The 22410-nt window shown below is 42.2% G+C and overlaps 1 protein-coding gene across 2 annotated transcripts in view; it reads left to right on the top strand.

The window, feature by feature from the left end:
* Positions 1-9762: 9762 nt before the first annotated feature.
* Positions 9763-22410, top strand: part of ptgir (prostaglandin I2 receptor) — a 42177-nt gene continuing 29529 nt past the window's right edge. For both annotated transcript variants that reach the window (XR_014601319.1, XM_084064926.1), the window contains exon 1: positions 9763-11147. Coding sequence is in view for 1 of the 2 variants with exons in the window: in XM_084064926.1 (XP_083921052.1) it covers positions 10320-11147 (828 nt within the window). In the remaining variant the exon portion in view is untranslated. The remainder of the gene's footprint in view (positions 11148-22410) is intronic.

Raw genomic sequence — 22410 nt, 5'->3', positions numbered from 1 at the left:
TGGGTGTGTAACTCTGAGAGTGTACAAATGGAACCCCATTTGTACACTCTCAGAGTTATGGGGGTCCTTGAAGATAAGACAACCACTATGCCACACTAAATGGAACAGAGCCTTAATTAGTATCATTGGTAACACCTGTGAAGGAAGGGGCCCAATTCATTCCCAATATGGCTGCTGTGCATAGAGCCTATTAGGGGTTCAGCGTCTTGCTCAAGGACACTTCGACACTAACTCCGGGCGAGCCCGGGATCGATCTAAGAACCTCACGGTTCCCATCCGGCTGCTCTACTGGCCACTCTACCCCTGAGCCACTGCCGCCCCAGTGGCCCCAGTAATAATGGATATAGCTTGCGTTTGCATTGAGGCTCTTATGCCTAATGTATGCTCCGTCATTGTGAGCTTGTAGATCGGCTATTTTCGGCATGCGACACTGCCATACGACAACGTAAGCAGTGAGACTGTGACACCTCATTCATTTTAGGACGGAGGGCTTGTTTTCATTATGATTCAAAGGAGGCAGGAGGTGATGCTTACCAGACCAAGAACATCCATCTGAGAACAGGTTCAGACAGAACAAACATCAGGCTGAAGCAACCGCGCACGTGTGTGCGCACGCACGCACGCACGCACGCACGCACGCACGCACGCACGCACGCACGCACACACACACACACACACACACACACACACACACACACACACACACACACACACACTTTTTATCTGATTTTGGTATAAGAAAGAAAATACAAGTAATCACAATATAACTGAAACCCAGGATAAACACATAAAAGCTTAATGAAACACTTGTTCCCAATGTGGTCCTGCAAACATGCACGCATGCAAACGTATGAACACACACACACACACACACACACACACACACACACACACACACACACACACACACACACACACACACACACACACACCACACACACTGATTCTGAGTATCACTACCCTGTCCAGTTACTGGCCAATGTTGTAAATTATGGTAATATCATGATCTAAAATGAACATTTGTTTTGAATCAGAAACAGACTCTGGATCACGATTGACTTTATTGGCGAAGTGAGTCAATACCAAGACTTTGACTCAGTAAATGCCTCTCACAGGACACATAATATAAAAGTGCTGTGTGTGTGTGTGTGTGTGTGTGTGTGTGTGTGTGTGTGTGTGTGTGTGTGTGTGTGTGTGTGTGTGTGTGTGTGTGTGTGTGTGTGTGCGTGTGCGTGTGTTTGTGATGACCAACTGTGCCCTGTTGCTCTGTTGGTTCAAGGGCAGAGAGAGCTGCTGATCTCTGCCACTGAATGTCTCACGTTCCCAGACAGATGCTGGGTTTGATGTTTACCTGGTATCCCTGGCCCCCCACCTCCTTTCTTTGTTATTACCATGAGTTGTTTCAAAATGTGTATATATATATATTGATGTTTTTTTTATTTTGTGGTGTTGTTTGTTCCACTGTCGTTTGTTCAGTTATTTGAGTGTTGACTGTTTAACCCATTAAGACCTGGAACTGCGTCATTTTTAGATTTGAGCTAAAAAAGCATTATTTTACACTTTTGGCTATTCAAAAATAGCAGATATACAAGCTCATAGCGCGGCACCGAGTGCCGCGCTGCGAGCTTGTAGATCTGCTATTTTTGAAAAATCGTGAAAATGTGTGCAAATCTTTGAATATATATATTTTTAAAGCGAACATTTTTAACTCAAATCTTTACTGCTTTTTGTACTTTGTAAGTTGGTCTGGAGAGCTTCTGCTAAATGACTAAATTCTGAACTGTAATTGAAGATTTTATTGTTTTGCTTGCAGATCAAGATGAAGTGGACCATGCATTGTATACAGTCCATTGGATTGGATTTCATGGAGCAAAAGCTCATGTTTGATTAATTATGTTTTTAATTCCTTGCAATGATTTCCACTTGGCGGTGTCTGCATGGCAGCTGAAAAGGTAATAGACTAATGCATAATATAGTAAAATAGCACATTGCAGTCATTTGATTCCTTTGAAAAAAGGGCCAATAGGCTCTATGCACAGCAGCCATATTGGAAAGAAATTGGGCCTCTTCTTACTTCCTTCACAGGTGTTACCAATGATACTAATGAAGGCTCTGTTCCATTCTGGTCAAACAGAGTCAGGGTGCTGATATTGTGCATGTTGGCTCACTGGAAACACTAGTGGGTCTCAAAGTGTGGTCCAGGGACCCTCATGGTTCCTTGAGGGGGTGTAACTCTGAGAGTGTACGAGGGTCCATTTGGTTCCATTTGTACACTCTCAGGGTTATGAGGGTCCTTTAAATTTAAAAGTTTGAGAACCACTGTGCTACACTAAATGGAACAGAGCCTTCATTAGAATCATGTAACACCTGTGAAGGAAGTAAGGAAGGGGCCCAATTTTTGTCCAATATGGCTGCTGTGCATAGAGCCTATACACACCAAAGAGGCTGACGGCAGGTGCGTAGGACAAAAGGAAGGTCCAAATGCAAACAATGAAATGCAATTTGCTTCCAACCTATACACATAACGTTTAGAGATGAAATACCACATTAATCACACCAAATATTTGTATTCATGGCTAGTAGCCTACAGCAGCATTCCCAGATCCAACAAACCCATTGACCCTGAATAAAAACAGAAGACATTATGTCATGTCAGTACCCTAAAGACTATATAGACAAACATATATAACAATAAATGCCATCAGGTTCAATTTATCAACTCGCTGCCACAACCAGTGGGAATCACTTATCTAACTAATGTGCATAAAACAAACATGATGAATTCAGCGTCTCAGGCATATTTCAGTGTCCTGGCTCTTTGTACAGTAACAAATGTTTTACTTTTATGGGCATGCTACCATAAACAACACACCATGCCATCCTCTTGAGTTAGCTTGTAGCTCTAAGCTATAAAATGTTCAAACTTTTACCCTCATGCCTGGCAATGAAATGAGGCATGGGGACATTTGTGGGAAATATGTCCCACCATATATCAAATAAATGATCCACCACCATGAAATGCGTACGTGCACTTCACATGAAGACACCATAAAGCAGTCAGTGATGATATACATCAGTGATGACCATGTGTCCCACATCAGTGGTTCCCATAAGTTTCCATGCCAAGGAGGACCCCCCAAACAGCCATATAGCCTCTGGCTGTTGCCCCCCTATTGAGAAATATCTTAAAAAAGGAAAATAGTGAAAATAGCCAATCTAGCTCATTATATGCTGCGATGAAAGAGGGAGACAGAAATTCTGCACCCATGTGAAATGCGTCCTAAACATTTGGCAATCAGGATGCCCCAAAAATTAAAAATATACACATATATATACATACATATAAAAAAAAAATCTCCTCATTTTCCTCTCCTTTCTAATTGGCCTTTCTGGCATCCCCTGGGGCCCCCACTTGAAAAAACCTATGGCCTACATAACTCCCTCAGGAAATGAACAGTAGCATCAGTTTCACAACTCAGACATCACCAGGAAAGAAAGTTAGGGGAATTACCGTGAGGGGAAACAGAGGTACCCAAATGTTATTACAAATATGGCAGCACATCTCATTCACATTGTTAGGTTGTTTGCTTTTGTTAGGATGACTTACAGCTGTTGGGTCCTGGTAATGGAAAAATAAACCAGCCATTAAGGTGAGCAGTAGCAGGTGTGCGCACCACTGGAGTCTGACGATTATTACATCCTGTCTTTGCAAATGTGTTGTGTTTGTCCTGTCTAGGTGTTTTGTGTATGTGTGTGAGTTTCTGTGTGTTTCTGGTTGTGTTTGGGTGTCAGCATATGAAAAGAGTAAAAATACCAATTGTCTTACCCTATTGGCATGGAGAGGGCACTACTATAAATGGCCAGTGTATTCGCCCCATTCCCGTTGTCAGTTAGCAAAATAACTTAAATTTTCCTGAAACTTGGAGGGAACAATCAGTAGGCTGCCCCCGAAGTGATGACTACCTTTTGGCTTTTAAAGGTTAAAGGGATAGTTCACCCCCAAAATGACTTTTTTTCTATCTATTAGTCACCCCATGGAGACTTGAATTCATGGATATTTTTTCGTTTTTGTCTCATTCCTAAGACAATAATTTGATTAATAATCAATAATCAAGCGGACCGGTAGGCAGCGGTTCCGGTAGGAGACACAAAGAGTCTCCTTTGTGTCTCCTACCGGAACCGCTTCCGGTCATCAAATTTTGGGGGTGAGCTATCCCTTTAAGGTCACAATCTCTAAGTTACAACTGGAGTTGGTTCCTGAGTGATGCACTGTGACTGCTCACTGCTCTATGGGTCAAATGCAAGGGACAATAATACCAAATAAAATAAAATCAGAGCAAAAAGACATAAGCCGTCAAAATGACTCATATCTGAGGTGGAAATTGCAGTGGTCTTGATCTTGAGTGTAATCGTTATAGTATTTACAATAGTGTATGAAAGCAAATGCCTTATAGGCTTAGGGAGCAATCCATGGAACTTGGCATACTACTACTCTGCCACCAAAATGTGGAATGCCCTGAGTCCCTGACACCTATACATATAGTGTTTTGTATTTGTTGATGACGATGATGTGTTATTGTGTTCATTTCTTATGCTATGTTGACGATGAATTGAATACATAGGACCACAATGGAAACAAGTCCCCAGGACCTTGTTGTGTTATGCTTTTAGCTTAAACGTCTGACTGTACCAGGTGCTGTTTACATTTCTGACAATATATTCAATCAATCAATCAATGGTATAGCTCTATGGTTGGCACTATCTCAGGGAGGCCCAGGGTTCCAACCCAACAGGGGTCTCTCTAATGAGTTTGCATGTTCTCCCCACATTCATCCACCAGCTGCTCCATCCATCCACACATTCACATGCTACAACATGTACTATGACCACCAACCCCACCCCTGCAAATCATGCATAGCCTACACCCACACGATACAGCTATGCCACACAGACGTACACACTCTCTGGATTTTCACCGCAATAACAATCTTAGATTTCTTTCCATTCCTTATGAGTTTGCTCTCCATCTTGTTTTGGCAATTATCTCTTCATTTGTCATCTCTTTCTCTCATCTGTTTGTACCACAACCATTATCTTTCCAGCACCTGCTCCCCTTCTGTTGTCCTCTTATTGAAGCCCAAGGCATTGTCAATACGTCTGACCAGCATCAGGAAACACGTATCTGAAAACACTAATCCAATCTGATCACTTGCAAATAATAGTGTGACAGTCGGTCCTAAAGATGAGATTTGAGAAACAAATTGGATTTGCCTGGTGTCTGAACAAAGCCTTAGATCATACCAACTGAGTCAGAATGAAAATTCTCATTGTTCAGGTCACAAAGCCAACTGTTGATCCCAGTGTGTGTGAGCTTTCTTAATGGAAACCATGATGAGACACACAATGGTATTATCTGTAATCCTTTCCTAGGGGCACCGTGGTTAATATACCCCTTATAGGAGCATCTCCAATACCCCTTATAGGAGCATCTCCAACAACCAATACACAATGAGGTGGGGGCTAGTAGTGCTGCACCTACAGTAGCTACACCAAGAGGGCATCACATGACACCTGATGCTCATATTGACCACAATTACGCTCAGCTACCTTCTGTGATCTGAGGTTGTGATGTTTACCTCACATGCACGCATACACAGTACACACATTATATTATTTTATTCCCCATGAATGCATGGTTTCAATTAAGTAGTCAGCTGTAGGTCAAGTACAAGGATATATTTAACTTTTCTCATCCCATTCCTCTTAAATGCACAACCATTTGTGGTCTTTACTGAAATTTTCAAAGTAATAACACACATGCTGGGGAATTTTATGGGAACACGCACGCACGCACGCACGCACGCACGCACACACACACACACACACACACACACACACACACACACACACACACACACACACACACACACACACACACACACACACACACACATTTATGTAACATTACAGTGAACACTCCTACATATTGGCCTGAAGACAGTTGCCAACGAATTATGTCAATCAATAACTGTTGAGGAGTTGGAGCCACTTCACATTATAAGCTCGTGGCTCAAAGTACATAAAATATTCAGGTTGGTGGTAAGTAGTTATCTGAGGAAAGCAGGGAGAAAGCCTAGCTATATACAAAGATAAGTGAGGAACTTGCTTGTGTCCCGGGGCCAAGCTATAACCAAAACAATAGATACCTAGCCTATGCCATGGCATCTTGACTCTAATTCTTCCATAATTCTTCCACACATAACACTGACGGAGATAGGTAATTGCAACTAATTGAAAACAGCAAACCCTTGCACAGCAGTGAAGATATTGAGCGGTAGAGCTACAACCAGTAGTAGGTGTCCTACCCAACACCAGAGTCTCTAAATGGAAGAGAAGCGACAGTGGGACACCTTCTCCAACCGTTGAAGATGTTGTGAGCTTGTAGATCGGCTATATTTGCTGTTCATTGTAATGAAGTACATAGGGCTTAAGTGATTAACATCTTGTGGCTGGTGATGAACTTAGTGGTAAAAGTGCATTACCTTATTGATTCAGTCATCAACCATTTTGTGGTGCCCAGGGCACCAGGGGGACAGCAGGGGGGCCACAGTGAGTCTCTCCATTGTAAGTCTGTGTTCTGGATCTGTCTGCAGCTGGATTGACGTCAGTGGCACTTTCCAAAGAAATGGAATATGCGGGAAGCACATGAAAGTTCACACGCACACGCACACGCACGCACACACACACACACACGCACACACACACGCACACACACACACACACACACACACACACACACACACACACACACACACACACACACACACACACACACACACGCACACACACAGAAATGTATACATTAGCCTACGCAAGATGTTTATTGGCCCATTGTTGCCTCTTCAATATTAAGTGAAAATGGTGTTTCTCTGATGCTCTCTATTGTCTTCATATTGAATTTCCATGCCATTTTGTATACAACAGGACATTGAAAGAACACAAAGAATGAGCAGCACCCCTGGGTTAGCTTAGTGTTTACTGTTCCATGATCATTCTCATTACAGCATGTTTCATTTACCACTGTATTTCATATTTTTTTTCTTTTTTTCTTTCTTTTCTCACAACTCATGAGGCTAATTCTGCTGCTTCGTCATGTCATGGTCATGGTCATAGATTAGATGTGCGTTGTCTTTGTTTGTTACAGTTTGAAGGTAATCAATCATTTTAGACTTCACTAGACCATGTCACCCTCATTGCTCGTCTAGAGCAGTGGTTCCCAAACGGCCTTTTGAGTAAATATCTTGCGAGTAAATGTTTCCTATATATTTTAAGTTTAAGAAGTAGTGAAAATAGCAGATCTAGAAGCTCACAACGAGGCAGGAAACGACGCGTTGTGAGCTTGTAGATCCGATATTTACACTAGTTTGGGTCCGTCTAATTTATCTTTTGGATCTAGAGCAAAAAAGACTGGGAACCACTGGTCTAGAGCAAAACCGCGTTCACTTCTGGGGCGCCACAAAAGGGAACAGTTGCACCACCTGTTGTACAAACCGTGTTACCCTGCTGCTTCCTCATGTCCTGATGGCACCCTGCCATGGCCCTGGATGGGCAACCAGGCCTGGCAGAGATACACTCTGAAGAGTGCACTTTTCTCTTGTCTTATGTGGTGGAAGTTTGTTGCAGGTAGGTGCCACATCTTAAAGTTTGAACTAGCCCTGAAACATGACTGTCATGCGACAGACGAGCATCATGTGAACCATGTTTGAACAAGACAAAACTACACAAACACACAGGTTTTCCTTATTCGTCCATTAAAAATGTGCGCACGTGCAAACAAATTCACAGACACCTGGTGGTGATGAATCATACCAATATTATTCAGCCTCGAGCCGTGTTAAATGTCTTCAACCCTCTGGCATGATTATTTTACAGGAAAGACAGTTGAAAGACACTCAGTGGTGGAAAAAGTACCACATTTTTTTTTACTGAAGTAAAAGTATCAATGTAGAAATACTCTGTTACAAGTAAAAGTCCAGAATTTAAAAATCACTTCAGTAAAAGTACAAAAGTATTGGCACCAAAATAAAGGTTACTTAAAGTACCAAAAGTAAAAGCAATCATTAATTATGCAAAATGCGTAGCATCACGAGGCATTGTGAGCTTGTAAATCAGCTATTTTCAAATGGTCAAAATGTAGTGGTAATGTTTTGCTTTGTAAAAAGTACAATATTTGCCTAGCGGAGTAGAAGTAAAAGTACTTAAAATTGGAAATACTCCAGTAAAGTAAAAAAAAATACCCCAAAATGTTACTAAGTACAGTACTTGAGTAAATGTACTTAGTGACTTTACACCACTGCAGACACATATTTTATTTCTCTCTCACACACACACACACACACACACACACACACACACACACACACACACACAGCCACACACACAGCCACCAATCTACAGTGCCAAATTTGTATCAACTGTTCTAAGAAAAATCTGAACTCACATAATATGCGCTATAAAATATAATGGATTAGATTTAGTAGGCCTATATTCAGCAAAAAAAAAATGCATGAAGTTGGGAAACCCATTATGTGTCATTGCCTGCAGCTAACGTCTGTACAGTCAATGATCCTCCCGCTGCTCCTGTGAGTAAACTAATAGTCATCAACTCAACTCTGCAGAAGCTCATGCTCTAGTCCAGTGGTTCTCAAACTTTTTCATGTCAAGGACCCCCAAATTGACACTTATTAGCCCGCGGACCCCCATTTCAAAATATATGCCAGGGACCCCCATACGAGAAGATTTTGTACGGCTCTAGCAGTGATTCTCAACCAGTTTGACATGCATTAGGGCTACAGACCCCCATTTAATGGCATTTCTATCACTTGGACCGCAATTTATATTGTACTATCTATGATCAATTTAACTCTGAAAGTGTACAAATGGAACCAAATGGACCCGTTAGGGTCCATTTGGTTCCATTTGTACACTCTCAGAGTTACAGACCCATAAGGGTCCATTTGGTGCCTAATCTATCATTTAGCTGGGGACCCCCTGGAACTCCCTCAAGGACCCCTGGGGGTCCCCGGACCCCACTTTGAGAACCAATGCTCTAGTCTAAATCATTCCACGATATTAATATAAGCTATTTTACAACGTAAAATAGCTTTAAAATTGTGGAATGTTAAATCATGTTCTATCTAATCATGTCTGCTTTACATTAGGCTACTATATTTTCTGAGGTAGCCTAACAGGAAGAGTGGGCAGTACTGGGCACTAAGGAAGAGAAGGCACCTCGATGCAAAAGAAAATTGGCATTTTGTCCAAAATGGGTTTTTTTAAAGAAGGGGAAAAAAGAATCGCCCCAACACATTTGATCCAAGTAATATATTCAACAGAGCGTAGATCATTTGAGTTGCACTGCATTACAGTTCCACGGAGAGTTCATGCAAATTATTAAAGAAAAGTCACTGGTGCATTTGTCACACTGTCTGTCAGTCAGACTGTCAGGCTGCGATTAAGTGTGCCCTTCAAGCATGTGGGTGGGACTCCAAAGAGAGAGAGAGAGAGAGAGAGAGAGAGAGAGAGAGAGAGAGAGAGAGAGAGAGAGAGAGAGAGAGAGAGAGAGAGAGAGAGAGAGAGAGAGAGAGAGAGAGAGAGAGAGAGAGAGAGAGAGAGAGAGAGAGAGAGAGACGCTACAGTACAACCTGTCTGTCGACACGCCAGTGCAGAAGTTGCTGCTCCTTCGCGGATGTATGTATGTATGTATGTATGAATGTATGTTTACTGCTTCTGACTCCAGTTAACAGATACAGATCTGTTTCTGACGGATAAAGACTGAGAAGGTGAGAGGATACACACAGACCTACAAGAGAAGACAACAGGATCATGCTTTCTGCGACGTTGACTACGACTATAATACGTTTGATAGATAAGTTATTATCGTCTATGATATTTTTTTTTTACAATAGCTGCGACTTAACTCAGCGTTAAGCAAACTTTTTTTTTTAACAGCACTTTTCAGACTCTGATTTGTTCCACAGAAACCTTTCGGTCTCCATGAAATTCTCCAGAGAAAACAGAAAAGTGAAATCAACTCAATCATGTTGATCATGAATCCATATGTCATGGAAGTCGACCTGGACACGCTTTAGTTTCCTCCTTATTCAGGAGTCCAGTCTGTCTCTCTGTGTGTGTGTGTGTGTGTGTGTGTGTGTGTGTGTGTGTGTGTGTGTGTGTGTGTGTGTGTGTGTGTGTGTGTGTGTGTGTTTGCACGCGCATCCGTGCGCGCGTCCTTGCACACGCATCCATGCGACGGGACAATGTTCACCAACTCCTCCAGCTGTGACAACATCACCGAGGCGCGGGTGGTGGGGGCGCCGACCACCAGCATCTTCATGTTCGTGCTGGCCGTGGTGGGCAACGTGCTGGCCCTGTTCATCCTGGGCGTCCACCGGCAGGAGAGGCGCACCAAGTCCTCGGTCTTCTGCATCCTGGTGACCGGCCTGGCGCTCACCGACCTCCTGGGGACCTGCCTGCTCAGCCCGCCCGTGTTCGTGTGCTACGCGCGCCGCCGCTCCCTGATCGGCCTGACGGGCGACCACCGCCTCTGCGGCCTGTTCGCCTTCGCCATGACCTTCTTCGGCCTGGCGCCCACGCTCATCCTGTGCGCCATGGCCGTGGAGCGCTGCCTGGCCATCAGCCACCCTTACGTCTACTCCAAGTACGTCCGCCGGAGCTTCGCCAAAGTCGCCCTCTTCCTCATCTACCTGTTCACGTCGGCCTTCTGCCTCTTGCCGCTGGTCGGCTACGGCCGCCACCGGCAGTACTGCCCCGGGACCTGGTGCTTCATCGACATGGACATGGACCAGGGCGGCGTGGACCTGGCCTTCTCGCTGTCCTACTCGTCGCTCATGGCGCTGCTGATCGTCGCCGTGTTCGTGTGCAACGGCTCGGTGATCGTCAGCCTGTGCAAGATGCACCGCAGCCAGGTGATGCGGAGGGGCTCCGGGGGGGTGTCGCAGGGCAGGAAGAAGAGGATGAGCATGCCGGCCATCTTCGGCCACGGCCAGGGCGAGGAGGAGATGGACCACCTGGTGCTGCTGGCGCTGATGACGGTCATCTTCGTCGTCTGCTCCCTGCCGCTCACCGTGAGTTTTGTCAAATGATGTTGACCTTGTGTGTGTGTGTGTGTGTGTGTGTGTGTGTGTGTGTGTGTGTGTGTCAAGGACCCCCAAATTGACACTTATTAGCCCGCGGACCCCCAGTTCAAAAGATATGCCAGGGACCCCCGTAAGAGAAGATGTTTTACGGCTCTAGCAGTGATTCTCAACCATTTTAATTTCAAGGACCCCCAGTTTGACATGCATTAGGGCTACGGACCCCCATTTAATGGCATTTCTATCACTTGGACCGCAATTTATATTGTAAAATCTATGTCAATCTAACTCTGAGAGTGTACAAATGGAGTGAGTGAGTGAGTGAGTGAGTGAGTGAGTGAGTGAGTGAGTGAGTGAGTGAGTGAGTGCACGCATGCATGCGGGTCCATGTGGGGACCAGAGGGATTTTGACCTGTTGAACTTGACCTTATGGGGAAGAATGTCTGCTCCCTTTGAGGGTGAGGGCTGTTTCATGGTAATAAAAAAAGTAGAAGAGGAAGAAGAAGCTCAAGTTAGAGCTAAAGTTACAATTGGTATAACATTCAGTCTGGGGGTGTGGAATTATGACATTTAGGGGAGAAAAGGCCACAACTTTTCTACTGGGGGGAGCCCAGTTAAGTCCTGTTGTTTTATTGTGGCAGCAGCAGATTATGATAAAAGCCATTACCCTCTAAGTTCTGCCAAAGGGCAACGAGCACCACTAGGCTGTATCTACATAAATGTGACAATCATAGGCTAAAAATGTTTAGTTAAGCATAATATGATTCAGGGGAATCTGGTCTTTCCTTAACCCTTAACCGTTTAGGTAAGGGATAGGCATATTGAGGTTAAGGTAGGATTACGGTTATGTTTGTGGTTATGGTTCAAATGTATTATTTCATGGAACATAGTTTTTAGAATAGTAATACAAACCTGTGTGTGTGTGTGTGTGTGTGTGTGTGTGTGTGTGTGTGTGTGTGTGTGTGTGTGTGTGTGTGTGTGTGTGTGTGTGTGTGTGTGTGTGTGTGTGTGTGTGTGTGTGTGTGTGTGTGTGCGTGCGTGCGTGCGTGCGTGCGTGCGTGCGTGCGTGCGTGCGAGGAATTGAAAAGCGAAGTGATTACTTTATTTACTTTCTGCAAAGAACAACACACTTATTTGTGAGTCCTCTCTTACCGTTTTCTGTTCCCCAATCCGTCTGTGAGTCCTGTCTCACTCTTAACATGTACATCTGGATCTCACTATTTGTACTGATATAGACCTATGATATCTCACTGTTTTGGTCTGCAGCACTATTTGTTTTAGATTATTTTTTTGGGAGGGGTTTGTTTTTTTATTTTTAGAAAGGAGATACTGATATTCTTGACTCTGGATTTCAGTCAAACAAGAACCATTCTTCTCCTTAGGAATCTAATCAGAGCAGATAAATTCAACATGTTCTGAGATAGGAACACAAACACCACACAAAAGTGTTTCGTCATTTAGTATTTTGTATGTCTAGTTATTTATTGTATTATGCAATATATATGTAATATTATATGCTATATTACTGACATATATTTTCCTTAAGAATGAAAAGGTGAACCAGGAAATTAGTTCAGTTAAAGTTCTCCAAAGCAAAATCCATCCGGGAATAGGGAGGAGAATTAACTTCTCGACTTCCTACAAGAAAGCTTCTTAAAGCAGTACACAGCAAAATCCTGAGTGGTATTTGAGTCAGAGTGTAAAAATGCACCCTTATGGGTCAATTTTTCCACTATCAGAGTAAAATTACCACTGAGTTATTTGACTGTGTAGTCACTGTAATGCTTTCTAGGGAGGGGTTGTCCCTATGTTGCATAACCTTTGTTTACATTGCACGCCTAAATGGCACAGCGCGACGGTTGATGTCTTTGTTGGTTTGTGTCATGTTGGTGTCTCACTTACACTACTATTGTGTTTCACTCCAATGGGTGCTCTTATTAAAAGGTGTGTGTGTGTGTGTGTGTGTGTGTGTGTGTGTGTGTGTGTGTGTGTGTGTGTGTGTGTGTGTGTGTGTGTGTGTGTGTGTGTGTGTGTGTGTGTGTGTGTGTGTGTGTGTGTGTGTGTGTGTGTGTGTGTGTGTGTGTGTGTGTGTACAGAACATGTGCTTAAGTCTGTTCTGCTGCGAACTCTTCTAATTGAGAGATGTTTGTGTTAAACCTGTCAGGCCTGACCCTCCCTGCCCAGAGGGCTGAGGTGTTGGGTTGCCGGGTCAGCCTAGCCTGGCTCCAGACCATATAGACTGATAATCAGGCTAGGGTCAGCCACTTTCTGACACCTGCCTAGTGTCCAGAAATACAGATGAGATAATGTGCCCTATCACAGTAAAGTGTTCCTCAGTGTTCATTTAACTCAGAGAGTGTAGAAATGGAACCCATTGGACCGATTATTATTTACATATTATAAGAGAACGAGACCCAGAATGAAATGAGCTAGTGAAATCTAGCCCACACAAAACCTACGCAGTTGTATTTTCTTACCGTCTAGGCGTGTACAGTACCTGACTTGTGTTGTGCTTCTCTGAAAAAGGCACAGATATTGTATCAGTGTCAGAAGAATTAATCCCATGAACCCAATCCCCTATAGTGTCACTATTATGGGCATGTCATAATAGGTGAACATATGGTGAAAGTAAACGTTTGGCGAAAACAGCTGACCTACAATCTCACTCATGGCTATTGTGAGCTTGCAGATTGGCTATTTTCGGCAAAGACATTTGGTTGCAGAGGGGGAAAAGGAGGGGGCCAAGTATGGACCCTCTGGCCAGTCAGCAAAGTGCTTTCTACAAATTTCCTCTAAATAGGGTTACAGTTTTCTGAAAAACGTATGTTGCTATATCAGTGGTTCTCAAAACCTTTTCATGTCAAGGACCCCCAAAATGATATGTATTTGGCCGTGGACCACATCTCAACATATTTTGTTCCAGGAATCCCCAGAAGTAAAGATCTGAGTAAAAAATGCTCGCTTTAAAAGAATATATATATTCATATTAGTTTTTTCAAAAATAGCAGATCTACAAGATATGAGCTTGTATATCTGCTATTTTTAATACAAAATAATGCCTATTAGCTAAAATCTAAAATGAAAAATTTCCCGGTTTTAAAGTGTTTAAGTGGTTCATTTACATCAGCAGTTCAAACTGCCTTCTTCAGACAACAGAGAATGGTAATTGATGATGCATGACATTTTCTTCTGAATTGCAAAAAAATATATTTGCGGGAAATAATGGTAAATGTTTTTTGCACATTCTTTCCTCACCCACCACTCTTCCCTCTGTGGTCTCTCTGTCTGTGGCTATTGATTGGTCAGAATGAGGAAGATAATTTGTTGAGTCTCCCAGGGGTCTACCCTTTGCCCCCCCCTCAGAACAGAAGATCTACAAGCTTCTATCTGTCATTATCGGAGAATGTTTGCGACCAGAATTAGGACGCTAGGGTTCGAGTGGTTAATCTTCATCATGTGACCTCAATGTGACTGAGACCACAGGGACGCGTTTAAGTCAACATTATGTTATAGACGTTCACGAGTCAAACTGAAAGTGGAACTTCCCCAAAATACTGTCAGGCACCTCTTCTCAGAAATCTCATGGATCTAAAAACCACAGTTTTGAGTGGTTGAATGTGTCACGGAGACTTCTGTAAGAAAACAAATAGATAACTTTCCCCTGACAGTTCACAAAGAGGCTTTGGGTTCGAATATAAAGCAATCCTTTCACTTTTTGTGTCTACTCAATGCTTTTGATGAACTCACCCATTATCAGCCCTTTTTATGCTGTAATCAATAAATATTGACATTTCTATCTCCTAATTTCACCATGGACATCAGGATTTACAACTGTATTTGCACATACGCATGGTATACTATGTGTGACACACATTTCCACACCACAAACAGACCACACAGAGTTATGTCTCATATCCTTGGCTGACTTAGGCACACTGCTTTGGTTTCACCCCATTAAGACCTGAGGCCGATTCTACAAATGTCTTCTAAATCCTTACAGTTTTCCTAAAAACTTATGTTGCTATATCAGTGGTGCTCAAACCTTTTCATGTCAACGACCCCCAAAATGTATTTGGCCGCGGACCCCACATCTCAAAATATTTTGTGCCATGGAAGCCCCAGAAGCAAAGATTTGAGTTAAAAATGTTCTCCTTAAAAATGTATATATTCAAAGATTTGCACACATTTTCATGATTTTTGAATAGCCAACCAATGTGCTATATATATGCAGATATATAGCTAAAATCTGAAATGATACAGATGCTTTCCTGGTTTTAATGGGTTAACCACATTTATCCTGGCATCCCTAATTTGGGCAAAATGCTATCCAACCTCCCACCTTACATTTCCAAAAAATCTATGTCTGTTTTCGACAATTTATATAGCCAACTTCACCCATTCTCAACCTTATCTTCATATAATAGATCCTCTCTAATGTTCATTATAAGACCATGGCACCATTTCTGTCTATACGCTCTGTGGTGATTTCAAACAGGATTTTGTGTTATTCATTGTTGCAAGAAAAATGTCTTCTACTTCAGCATGCTACTGTAACTTTCCAGGAAGAGACAGTAGGTAGTTTCTGTTAGCTTGGAATCTCCACCTATGATGTCACTGGTAGGCAGATGTCTGAACTGTGCACAGCCCACCTCTGTGACACAGAGCGAGTAGATGGAAATGGTATCATGGCACCAATTATATATGATGAGACACTGATGAAGGCCTGAGTAGCCCAAACACGTCCGTTTGTCATGACTGCTGCTGCAGTAAATAAACAAATTCAAAATAAATTCACCTTGTGAGTGCGCACTGTTTCTATAGACTGTTCATTGAGAGTCTGCACCCGTCTGTCCTTCTCTTAAAGGGGAATTTTGGACCACGGTTTTCTTACCTTTTCTATGATGTTATGATATCTTAGGATGAATGGTTCAGTAGAAAAAAATCATAACTCCATCCCGGGTCCGCCACAGCTTAAAACGTGCGCCAATAGGCCTTGCGTTAGATTGCGTATTTTAATAGCTTTTTTTTTTTCTGACGAAAAAAGAAAACAGAAGTCTCGCTAGACAAGATTTTAATCTCGAGATTTCAATCTCGTCTAGCGAGACTTCTGTTTTTTTTTTTTTTCCCCGGTTGCGTTAGTGTTCTGTCACTATGAACGCCAGATCTAACAAAAGAAAAAAAAAAAGCTATTAAAATACGCGATCTAACGCACAGTCTATTGGCGCACGTTTTAAGCTGTGGCGGACCTGAAATGGAGTTATGACATTTTTCTTCTGTACCATTCATCCTAAAATAGCATAACATCATAGAAAAGATAAGACAATCGCGGTCCAAAATTCCCCTTTAATCAATTGACACTAGAGCACGCTCAGCTTGGGACTTCTGTCCCCTAGTTAGTATTTGGACCAATTACATGAAGATAATGTTGAAAATAATATAATAATAAATGTATGTTCTACTTTATTTGTATAGCACCTTTCTATGACATCAAATGCAGCCCAAAGTGCTATATGAAAAAGATCAACGAAAGAAAAATGCAAGCAAAAGAAAACTATTATTAAACCAGATTAAAAACATTAAGATCAAAAACATGATGAAGAACAAATTAAAAGGAGGCAAGATCAGATTAAAACAATACAAGAAAATGGGTAAAAAAGTGGGTCTTGAGCTTGCTTTTAAATCTATGGTCGTTGCCTGTCTTATATGTAATGGGAGCTTGTTCCAGGCTGTTGGCCCATAAAAGCAGAAAGCTGCTTCGCCATGTTTTTTATAATTCATTTTTGGCACATCAAGGAGGCCAGCACTAGATGACTTAAGGAGACGGGTTGAAACATATTTGGGCAGGCAATCGGAAAGGTATGAAGGTGCTAAACAATTAAGTGCCTTAAAAACAATTAAAAGGATTTTAAAATCAATCCTAAACGTTACCGGGAGCCAGTGTAAAGATGCTAAAACTGGAGTGATATGTTCTGTTATCTTGGTTTTTAGCGGCGCTAGCCGCTCTATACCTTTAGGTATAGAGCGGATATTAGCCCTCTATACCTGGCTTTTGCGTCAACGTTCTGATTGGTCAGGCTCGCCAAGGTTCTGATTGGTCAGGTCCGTCAACGTTCTGATTGGTCAGGCTCGCCAAGGTTCTGATTGGTCAGGTCCGTCAACGTTCTGATTGGTCAGGTCCGTCAACGTTCTGATTGGTCACTATTCATGACATCACTATGTTACTATTCATGACATCACTATGATGTCATGAATATAGAATTAGATGTCTATATAAACAGAGATTTAATATTGTTTCTCTAGTAGAAACACATATCTATGACAAAATATATCAAAGGCGCCGCTACCTTCACACAGGTGTGATTTTTGTTAAAACTCTGGCTGCTGCATTCTGAACAAGTTTGTCAGAAAAGGCCAGAAAAAAGTGCATTACAGTATAAAATGGGTAATGTGGTTAAAAGTATGTTTATTTGGATGCGGATCTGATCCTTGATATTCATCATTTCACTGTCATGCGGTTGCTGACAGAAGAATATCAAAAGATGGGCATGGTAACATTAGAGCCTTCATCATGTACTGTAATGTATTCAAGCACTTTCACGAATTCACGTAACTGTACACCTGGTAGAACAATACTGCCAGGCCTCCAAGAATACAGCACTACATGTTCTTTCTGCAGTTTGATCTTAGCAGGTCAAGGTCTGTGTGTATTCAGAGTGAAAAGAACCATGGGAAAACAGAAGCAGTATAGAATGTAGTGTCCTGTCCTCGGGTGAAAATGTTTTTTTTCCTTTTGGTGGTGGAAAGATGGAACTTTTTAAGAACATGTTTAGTGCTTCATTTGGTTATTTATCTTTTACATTCCTGATAAACAGGGTAGTACTGTGATTGTCACTCATTTACAGGTGAGGCTGGCATATAGTGAAGTTATGAGTTATGCTAGTGCCCTTTTTGTTGACACGTTAACTATTGTTCAGAAGTGACAAAAACAAATGACCAGAAAGCCAGCTATTTGCTCTGTGGGTTTATGAGGTGTGACTCTGTGACTCCTGTTAGCAACATGGGAAAATCCAGAGTATTAAGGTAACTTTAACAGTGAAAAAGAAAATGAACCCTTACGGGTCCAACAGATTACATTACAGATTTTCACTGTATATTTTCACTGATTTTCAATGAAGGGGTTCACAACAGATTAGATTAGATTCACTAAGATAGGAAAGAAAAGCGGCTCCTAGTTTAAAAGCCACAACTTGCTATGCAGCAATCTTTTTATTATAAATTTCATACTGGTATTTAAAGGAACAATGAGCTGTTGTTTTGTTATTTATGTTTATAGAAGAAATGTATTGGCCATTAATGTGTGTAATCTGCCGTTGGCCAGCACCACTATAAGGACTTTCCTTCATGAAATTAAAGCTCAATTTATTATACTCCGTCACGCGCCAATAGTAGCAGATCTACAAGCTCACAACATGTGAGCATTGTGAGCTATTTTCAGCAAACAATAGAGTATAAATCAGGCTTAACATATTCCCAGCAGGTCTGTTACCGCTGTACTACAGTACTGGATTCTTGAAAGATGAATCACCGTAGGGATTTGCACTCTAATATGGTTATCTAAAGTGTTATTATCACAGATAATTATGAAAGATAAGGTGCCACGTTACTCAATAGAGTGCAGTCATGCTATGAGGGAGAACCTTTTAATTGTTTGATGTAGTGTGAAAGGTGAGGTGTTCAGTTTGCTCTTGTACTATTGCCTCATACTGTATGTATGTTATTGACATGGATGTTTGAACATTTGCACATACTATACAGCCAAACTATTAATTTGCCACGTGAAAAGCTCCAAAATGACATACATTGCAAAAATAATTATTAACTAAGGGATGCAGTCTGTCTGTCACAGTGCTATAATTTAGGTTCCTACTGTGCTTTAAAAAGTACTTTCTATAATCTTTTGTTCACTGTGATCACAGAGATAGTATAGGCTGGCCCGCAGGTTGGTCAGTTTGTCCAACATTTCCAAGCACAGACCAAGAGCTGGTAATAGTTTATCACAAATTACATGCATGTTTTTTCTATAAAGTTCTCAAAGACAGTGAAGAGAGACAGGAGGGAGAGATGACATACAGTATATAAAATAGTGATAATACGCTTATTCACCAGCTACTACTGCAAAAATATCAACCAAAACATAATGATATTTCTGGGGGCTTTTCTGCCTTTCATTGATAGTCTTAAGCGGAGATGGACTGGGAACAGGGAGAGAGAGATGGGGAGAGACATACAACAAAGATCATCAGGAACAGGACTCGAACTCGCGACGCCCTGCCAGGCTACACTTACGTTAGAGCTTAGTGCCAGCAGTCTGGGCCAAAATATCAGCATTTTAATTCATAGAGCACCGATGTTATTAACCACATGAACCCTAGTATCCCAATTCTGGGCATGTCATACATAATAGGTGAAAATTGCCAATCTACAAGTGTACATCGCGTCATGTTGCTAGTGCAATGCGTTGTGAGCTTGTGAGCTATTTTCATCGTGGAGATTTGGTGGAGAGGGAAACAAGGAGGAGACCAAGTATAGATCCCTGGTGGATCCCGGTTCAACCACACACTGTCTTCACTTACAGCCAAACATTTAATGAGAATACAACGTATCAACAGGTGTCTGATACCTGATGAAGGTCAGTATGACAGAAACGTTGTATTCTCATGACATATTTGGCTGTAAGTGAGGACAGTGTGCGGGAGACGGGAGTCCCCCCTTTTTTCATGCATTGATTTTGACTGCCTGCTCCTATGCACAGTCTGTCCTTGAAGTACATAGGTGTGCAGACTAGCAGCGAAGTATATCGTTTTTTTTTTTTTTTTTTGGCTTTTCTGCGTTTATTGATAGTTAAGTGAAGATGGACAGGAAAGAGGGAGAGAGCAACGGGGAGAGACACGCAGCAAAGGCCGCCGGGAACGGGACTCGAACCAGGCTACATTAGAGCCTAGCGAAGTATATCGTTTAAATGGTTAAATGGTGTGGGTGTTATTATATGAGCTAAGACTTGTTCATTCCAGGCTGGGGATCCACAATTTGTCCTTACATTCCCATAACATGATCTCATGGAATTGTGTTGTGATGACGAAGAATGAGGTTCCTAATTGATGTAAATGAATCATTTCTTTTCATCTCTCTCAGGCTCAGTTCAAACAAACCACATGCAGTGTTCATTGGGGCGGCCATAGCTGAGTTAGTGAGCCCGCCTAGGGAGCCAGAGGCCCTGGTTGCCCCAGGTTCGATTCCAGGCCAGGCCAGCATATGTGTCGATGAAATGAAATTTGTCCCTGAGCAAGACTCTTAACCCCTAATTGCTCACAGGTTCTCATTGGAAACAAGACCGCAAGGACTTTCATGGACGACCTGTTAAAAGGAATTATCCTTATTCAATTATGAGAGTGTAAAAATGTGTTTGATCCTGTATGAGGTCTCTCTCCTGAAAATGTATTTTCAGTTTATTGCTGGAGAGACAGGGAGACCACAGTTATTAAAGAAACACTATAGCAATGATTGCTGTCGGATAATATAGCTATTTAACACTTATTTGAACATTTCTTGCTTGCCTATGCACGTTTACGATCTGCTGTTCCGTGTCCCAAACAAATTAGGTTGAGGTTTTACTGAAAGGGAAATCCATTAGATCATCTCCTCTTCCTCTTGGCGTGTACTGTTTTATATATGATCAGTCAGGTCTGTCAGCTGACAGACTGATAGCCTGCCTGAAGTGCTACCCCCCTCTGCTGTTCCCTTGGGAACCACAAAAGCTGCTGGTCGATGAAGGAACCAATAAGGTACTGCTGTTGTAGATTTTAACCTGGACTTAATTTTCCTCAGTGATCAGGTATTGTATTTTATAGCAGTGGTTCTCAAAGTGGGGTCCACGGACCCCTAAAGGGGTCCTTGCGGACATTGCAGCAAAAGTGATTAATATAGCATCAAAATCAGTTAAACCAATTTAACCCTATATACTGAACATCTACAAGCTTGTTTTCAAAGAATCTTGTAAATACTTGAAACATTTGGAATAGTTTTAAAACATTTTAAAAACACAAATCTTGTATTGGGGGTCCCTGGCACAAAATATTATCAAATGGGGGACCGCGGCCAAACACATGCTTTATAAAATAACGAGCAGAAGGAATGGGTTTATTTTCCATATAATAATTATTTTCTGTCTGTACATTTGGTTGCCTGGAACAATATTAGTCCAGACCAAGCACTGTGGAACATGTCAGAGTCCCTGTATGTTCCTGTATTGATGTTTTGGTTTAATTATTAAGGCTTCTATCAGTGTACTGTCTATAAAGCTTGATCTGCAGGCCAATATTGACACCTGTGTGTGTGTGTGTGTGTGTGTGTGTGTGTGTGTGTGTGTGTGTATGTGTGTGTGTGTGTGTGTGTGTGTGTGTGTGTGTGTGTGTGTGTGTGTGTGTGTGTGTGTGTGTGTGTGTGTGTGTGTGTGTGTGTGTGTGTGTGCGTGTGTGCGTGCGCGTGCGCAACATTTCACTGTAATGTTGCAAAAACTAAACAATAACAACAATGTAACCATGTGGGCTGTGGGAGGGAGAGAAAGTTAAATATATCCATGTACTTGACCTACACTGGCCAATAGGCTCTATGCACAGCAGCCATATTGGACAGAAATTGGGCCCCTTCCTTGCTTCCTTCACAGGTGTTACCAATGATACTAATGAAGGCTCTGTTCCATTTAGTGTAGCACAGTGGTTCTCAGACTTTTTAATTTCAAGGACCCCCATAACTCTCAGAGTTACACCCTCTCAAGGAACCATGAGGGTCCCTGGACCACACTTTGAGACCCACTAGTGTTTCTAGTGAGCCAACATGCACAATATCAGCACCCTGCGTCTGTTTGACCAGAATGGAACAGAGCCTTCATTAGTGTCATTGGTAACACCTGTGAAGGAAGTAAGACGAGGCCCAAATTTTCTCCAAAATGGCTGCTATGCATAGAGCCTATTACTTGAAACATTCATGGTGAATGAAATAATATAATGTGTGTGTTACGTGCGTGGGAAGTAAACACAGAAGGTAGCTGAGCGTAAATATGGTCAATATGAGCATCAGGTGTCATGTGATGCCCTCTTGGTGTAGCTACTGTAGGTACTACTAGCCCCCACCTCATTGTGTATTGGTTGTCGGAGATGCTCCCTAATAAGGGTTATTTTAACCACGGTGCCCCTAG

Source organism: Gymnoscopelus microlampas, assembly GCF_963454915.1.
Source record: "Gymnoscopelus microlampas genome assembly, chromosome: 8".
NCBI lineage: Eukaryota > Metazoa > Chordata > Actinopteri > Myctophiformes > Myctophidae > Gymnoscopelus > Gymnoscopelus microlampas.
The sequence above is the reverse complement of the archived record's forward strand: the minus strand, read 5'-3'. Positions and strand labels throughout refer to the sequence as shown.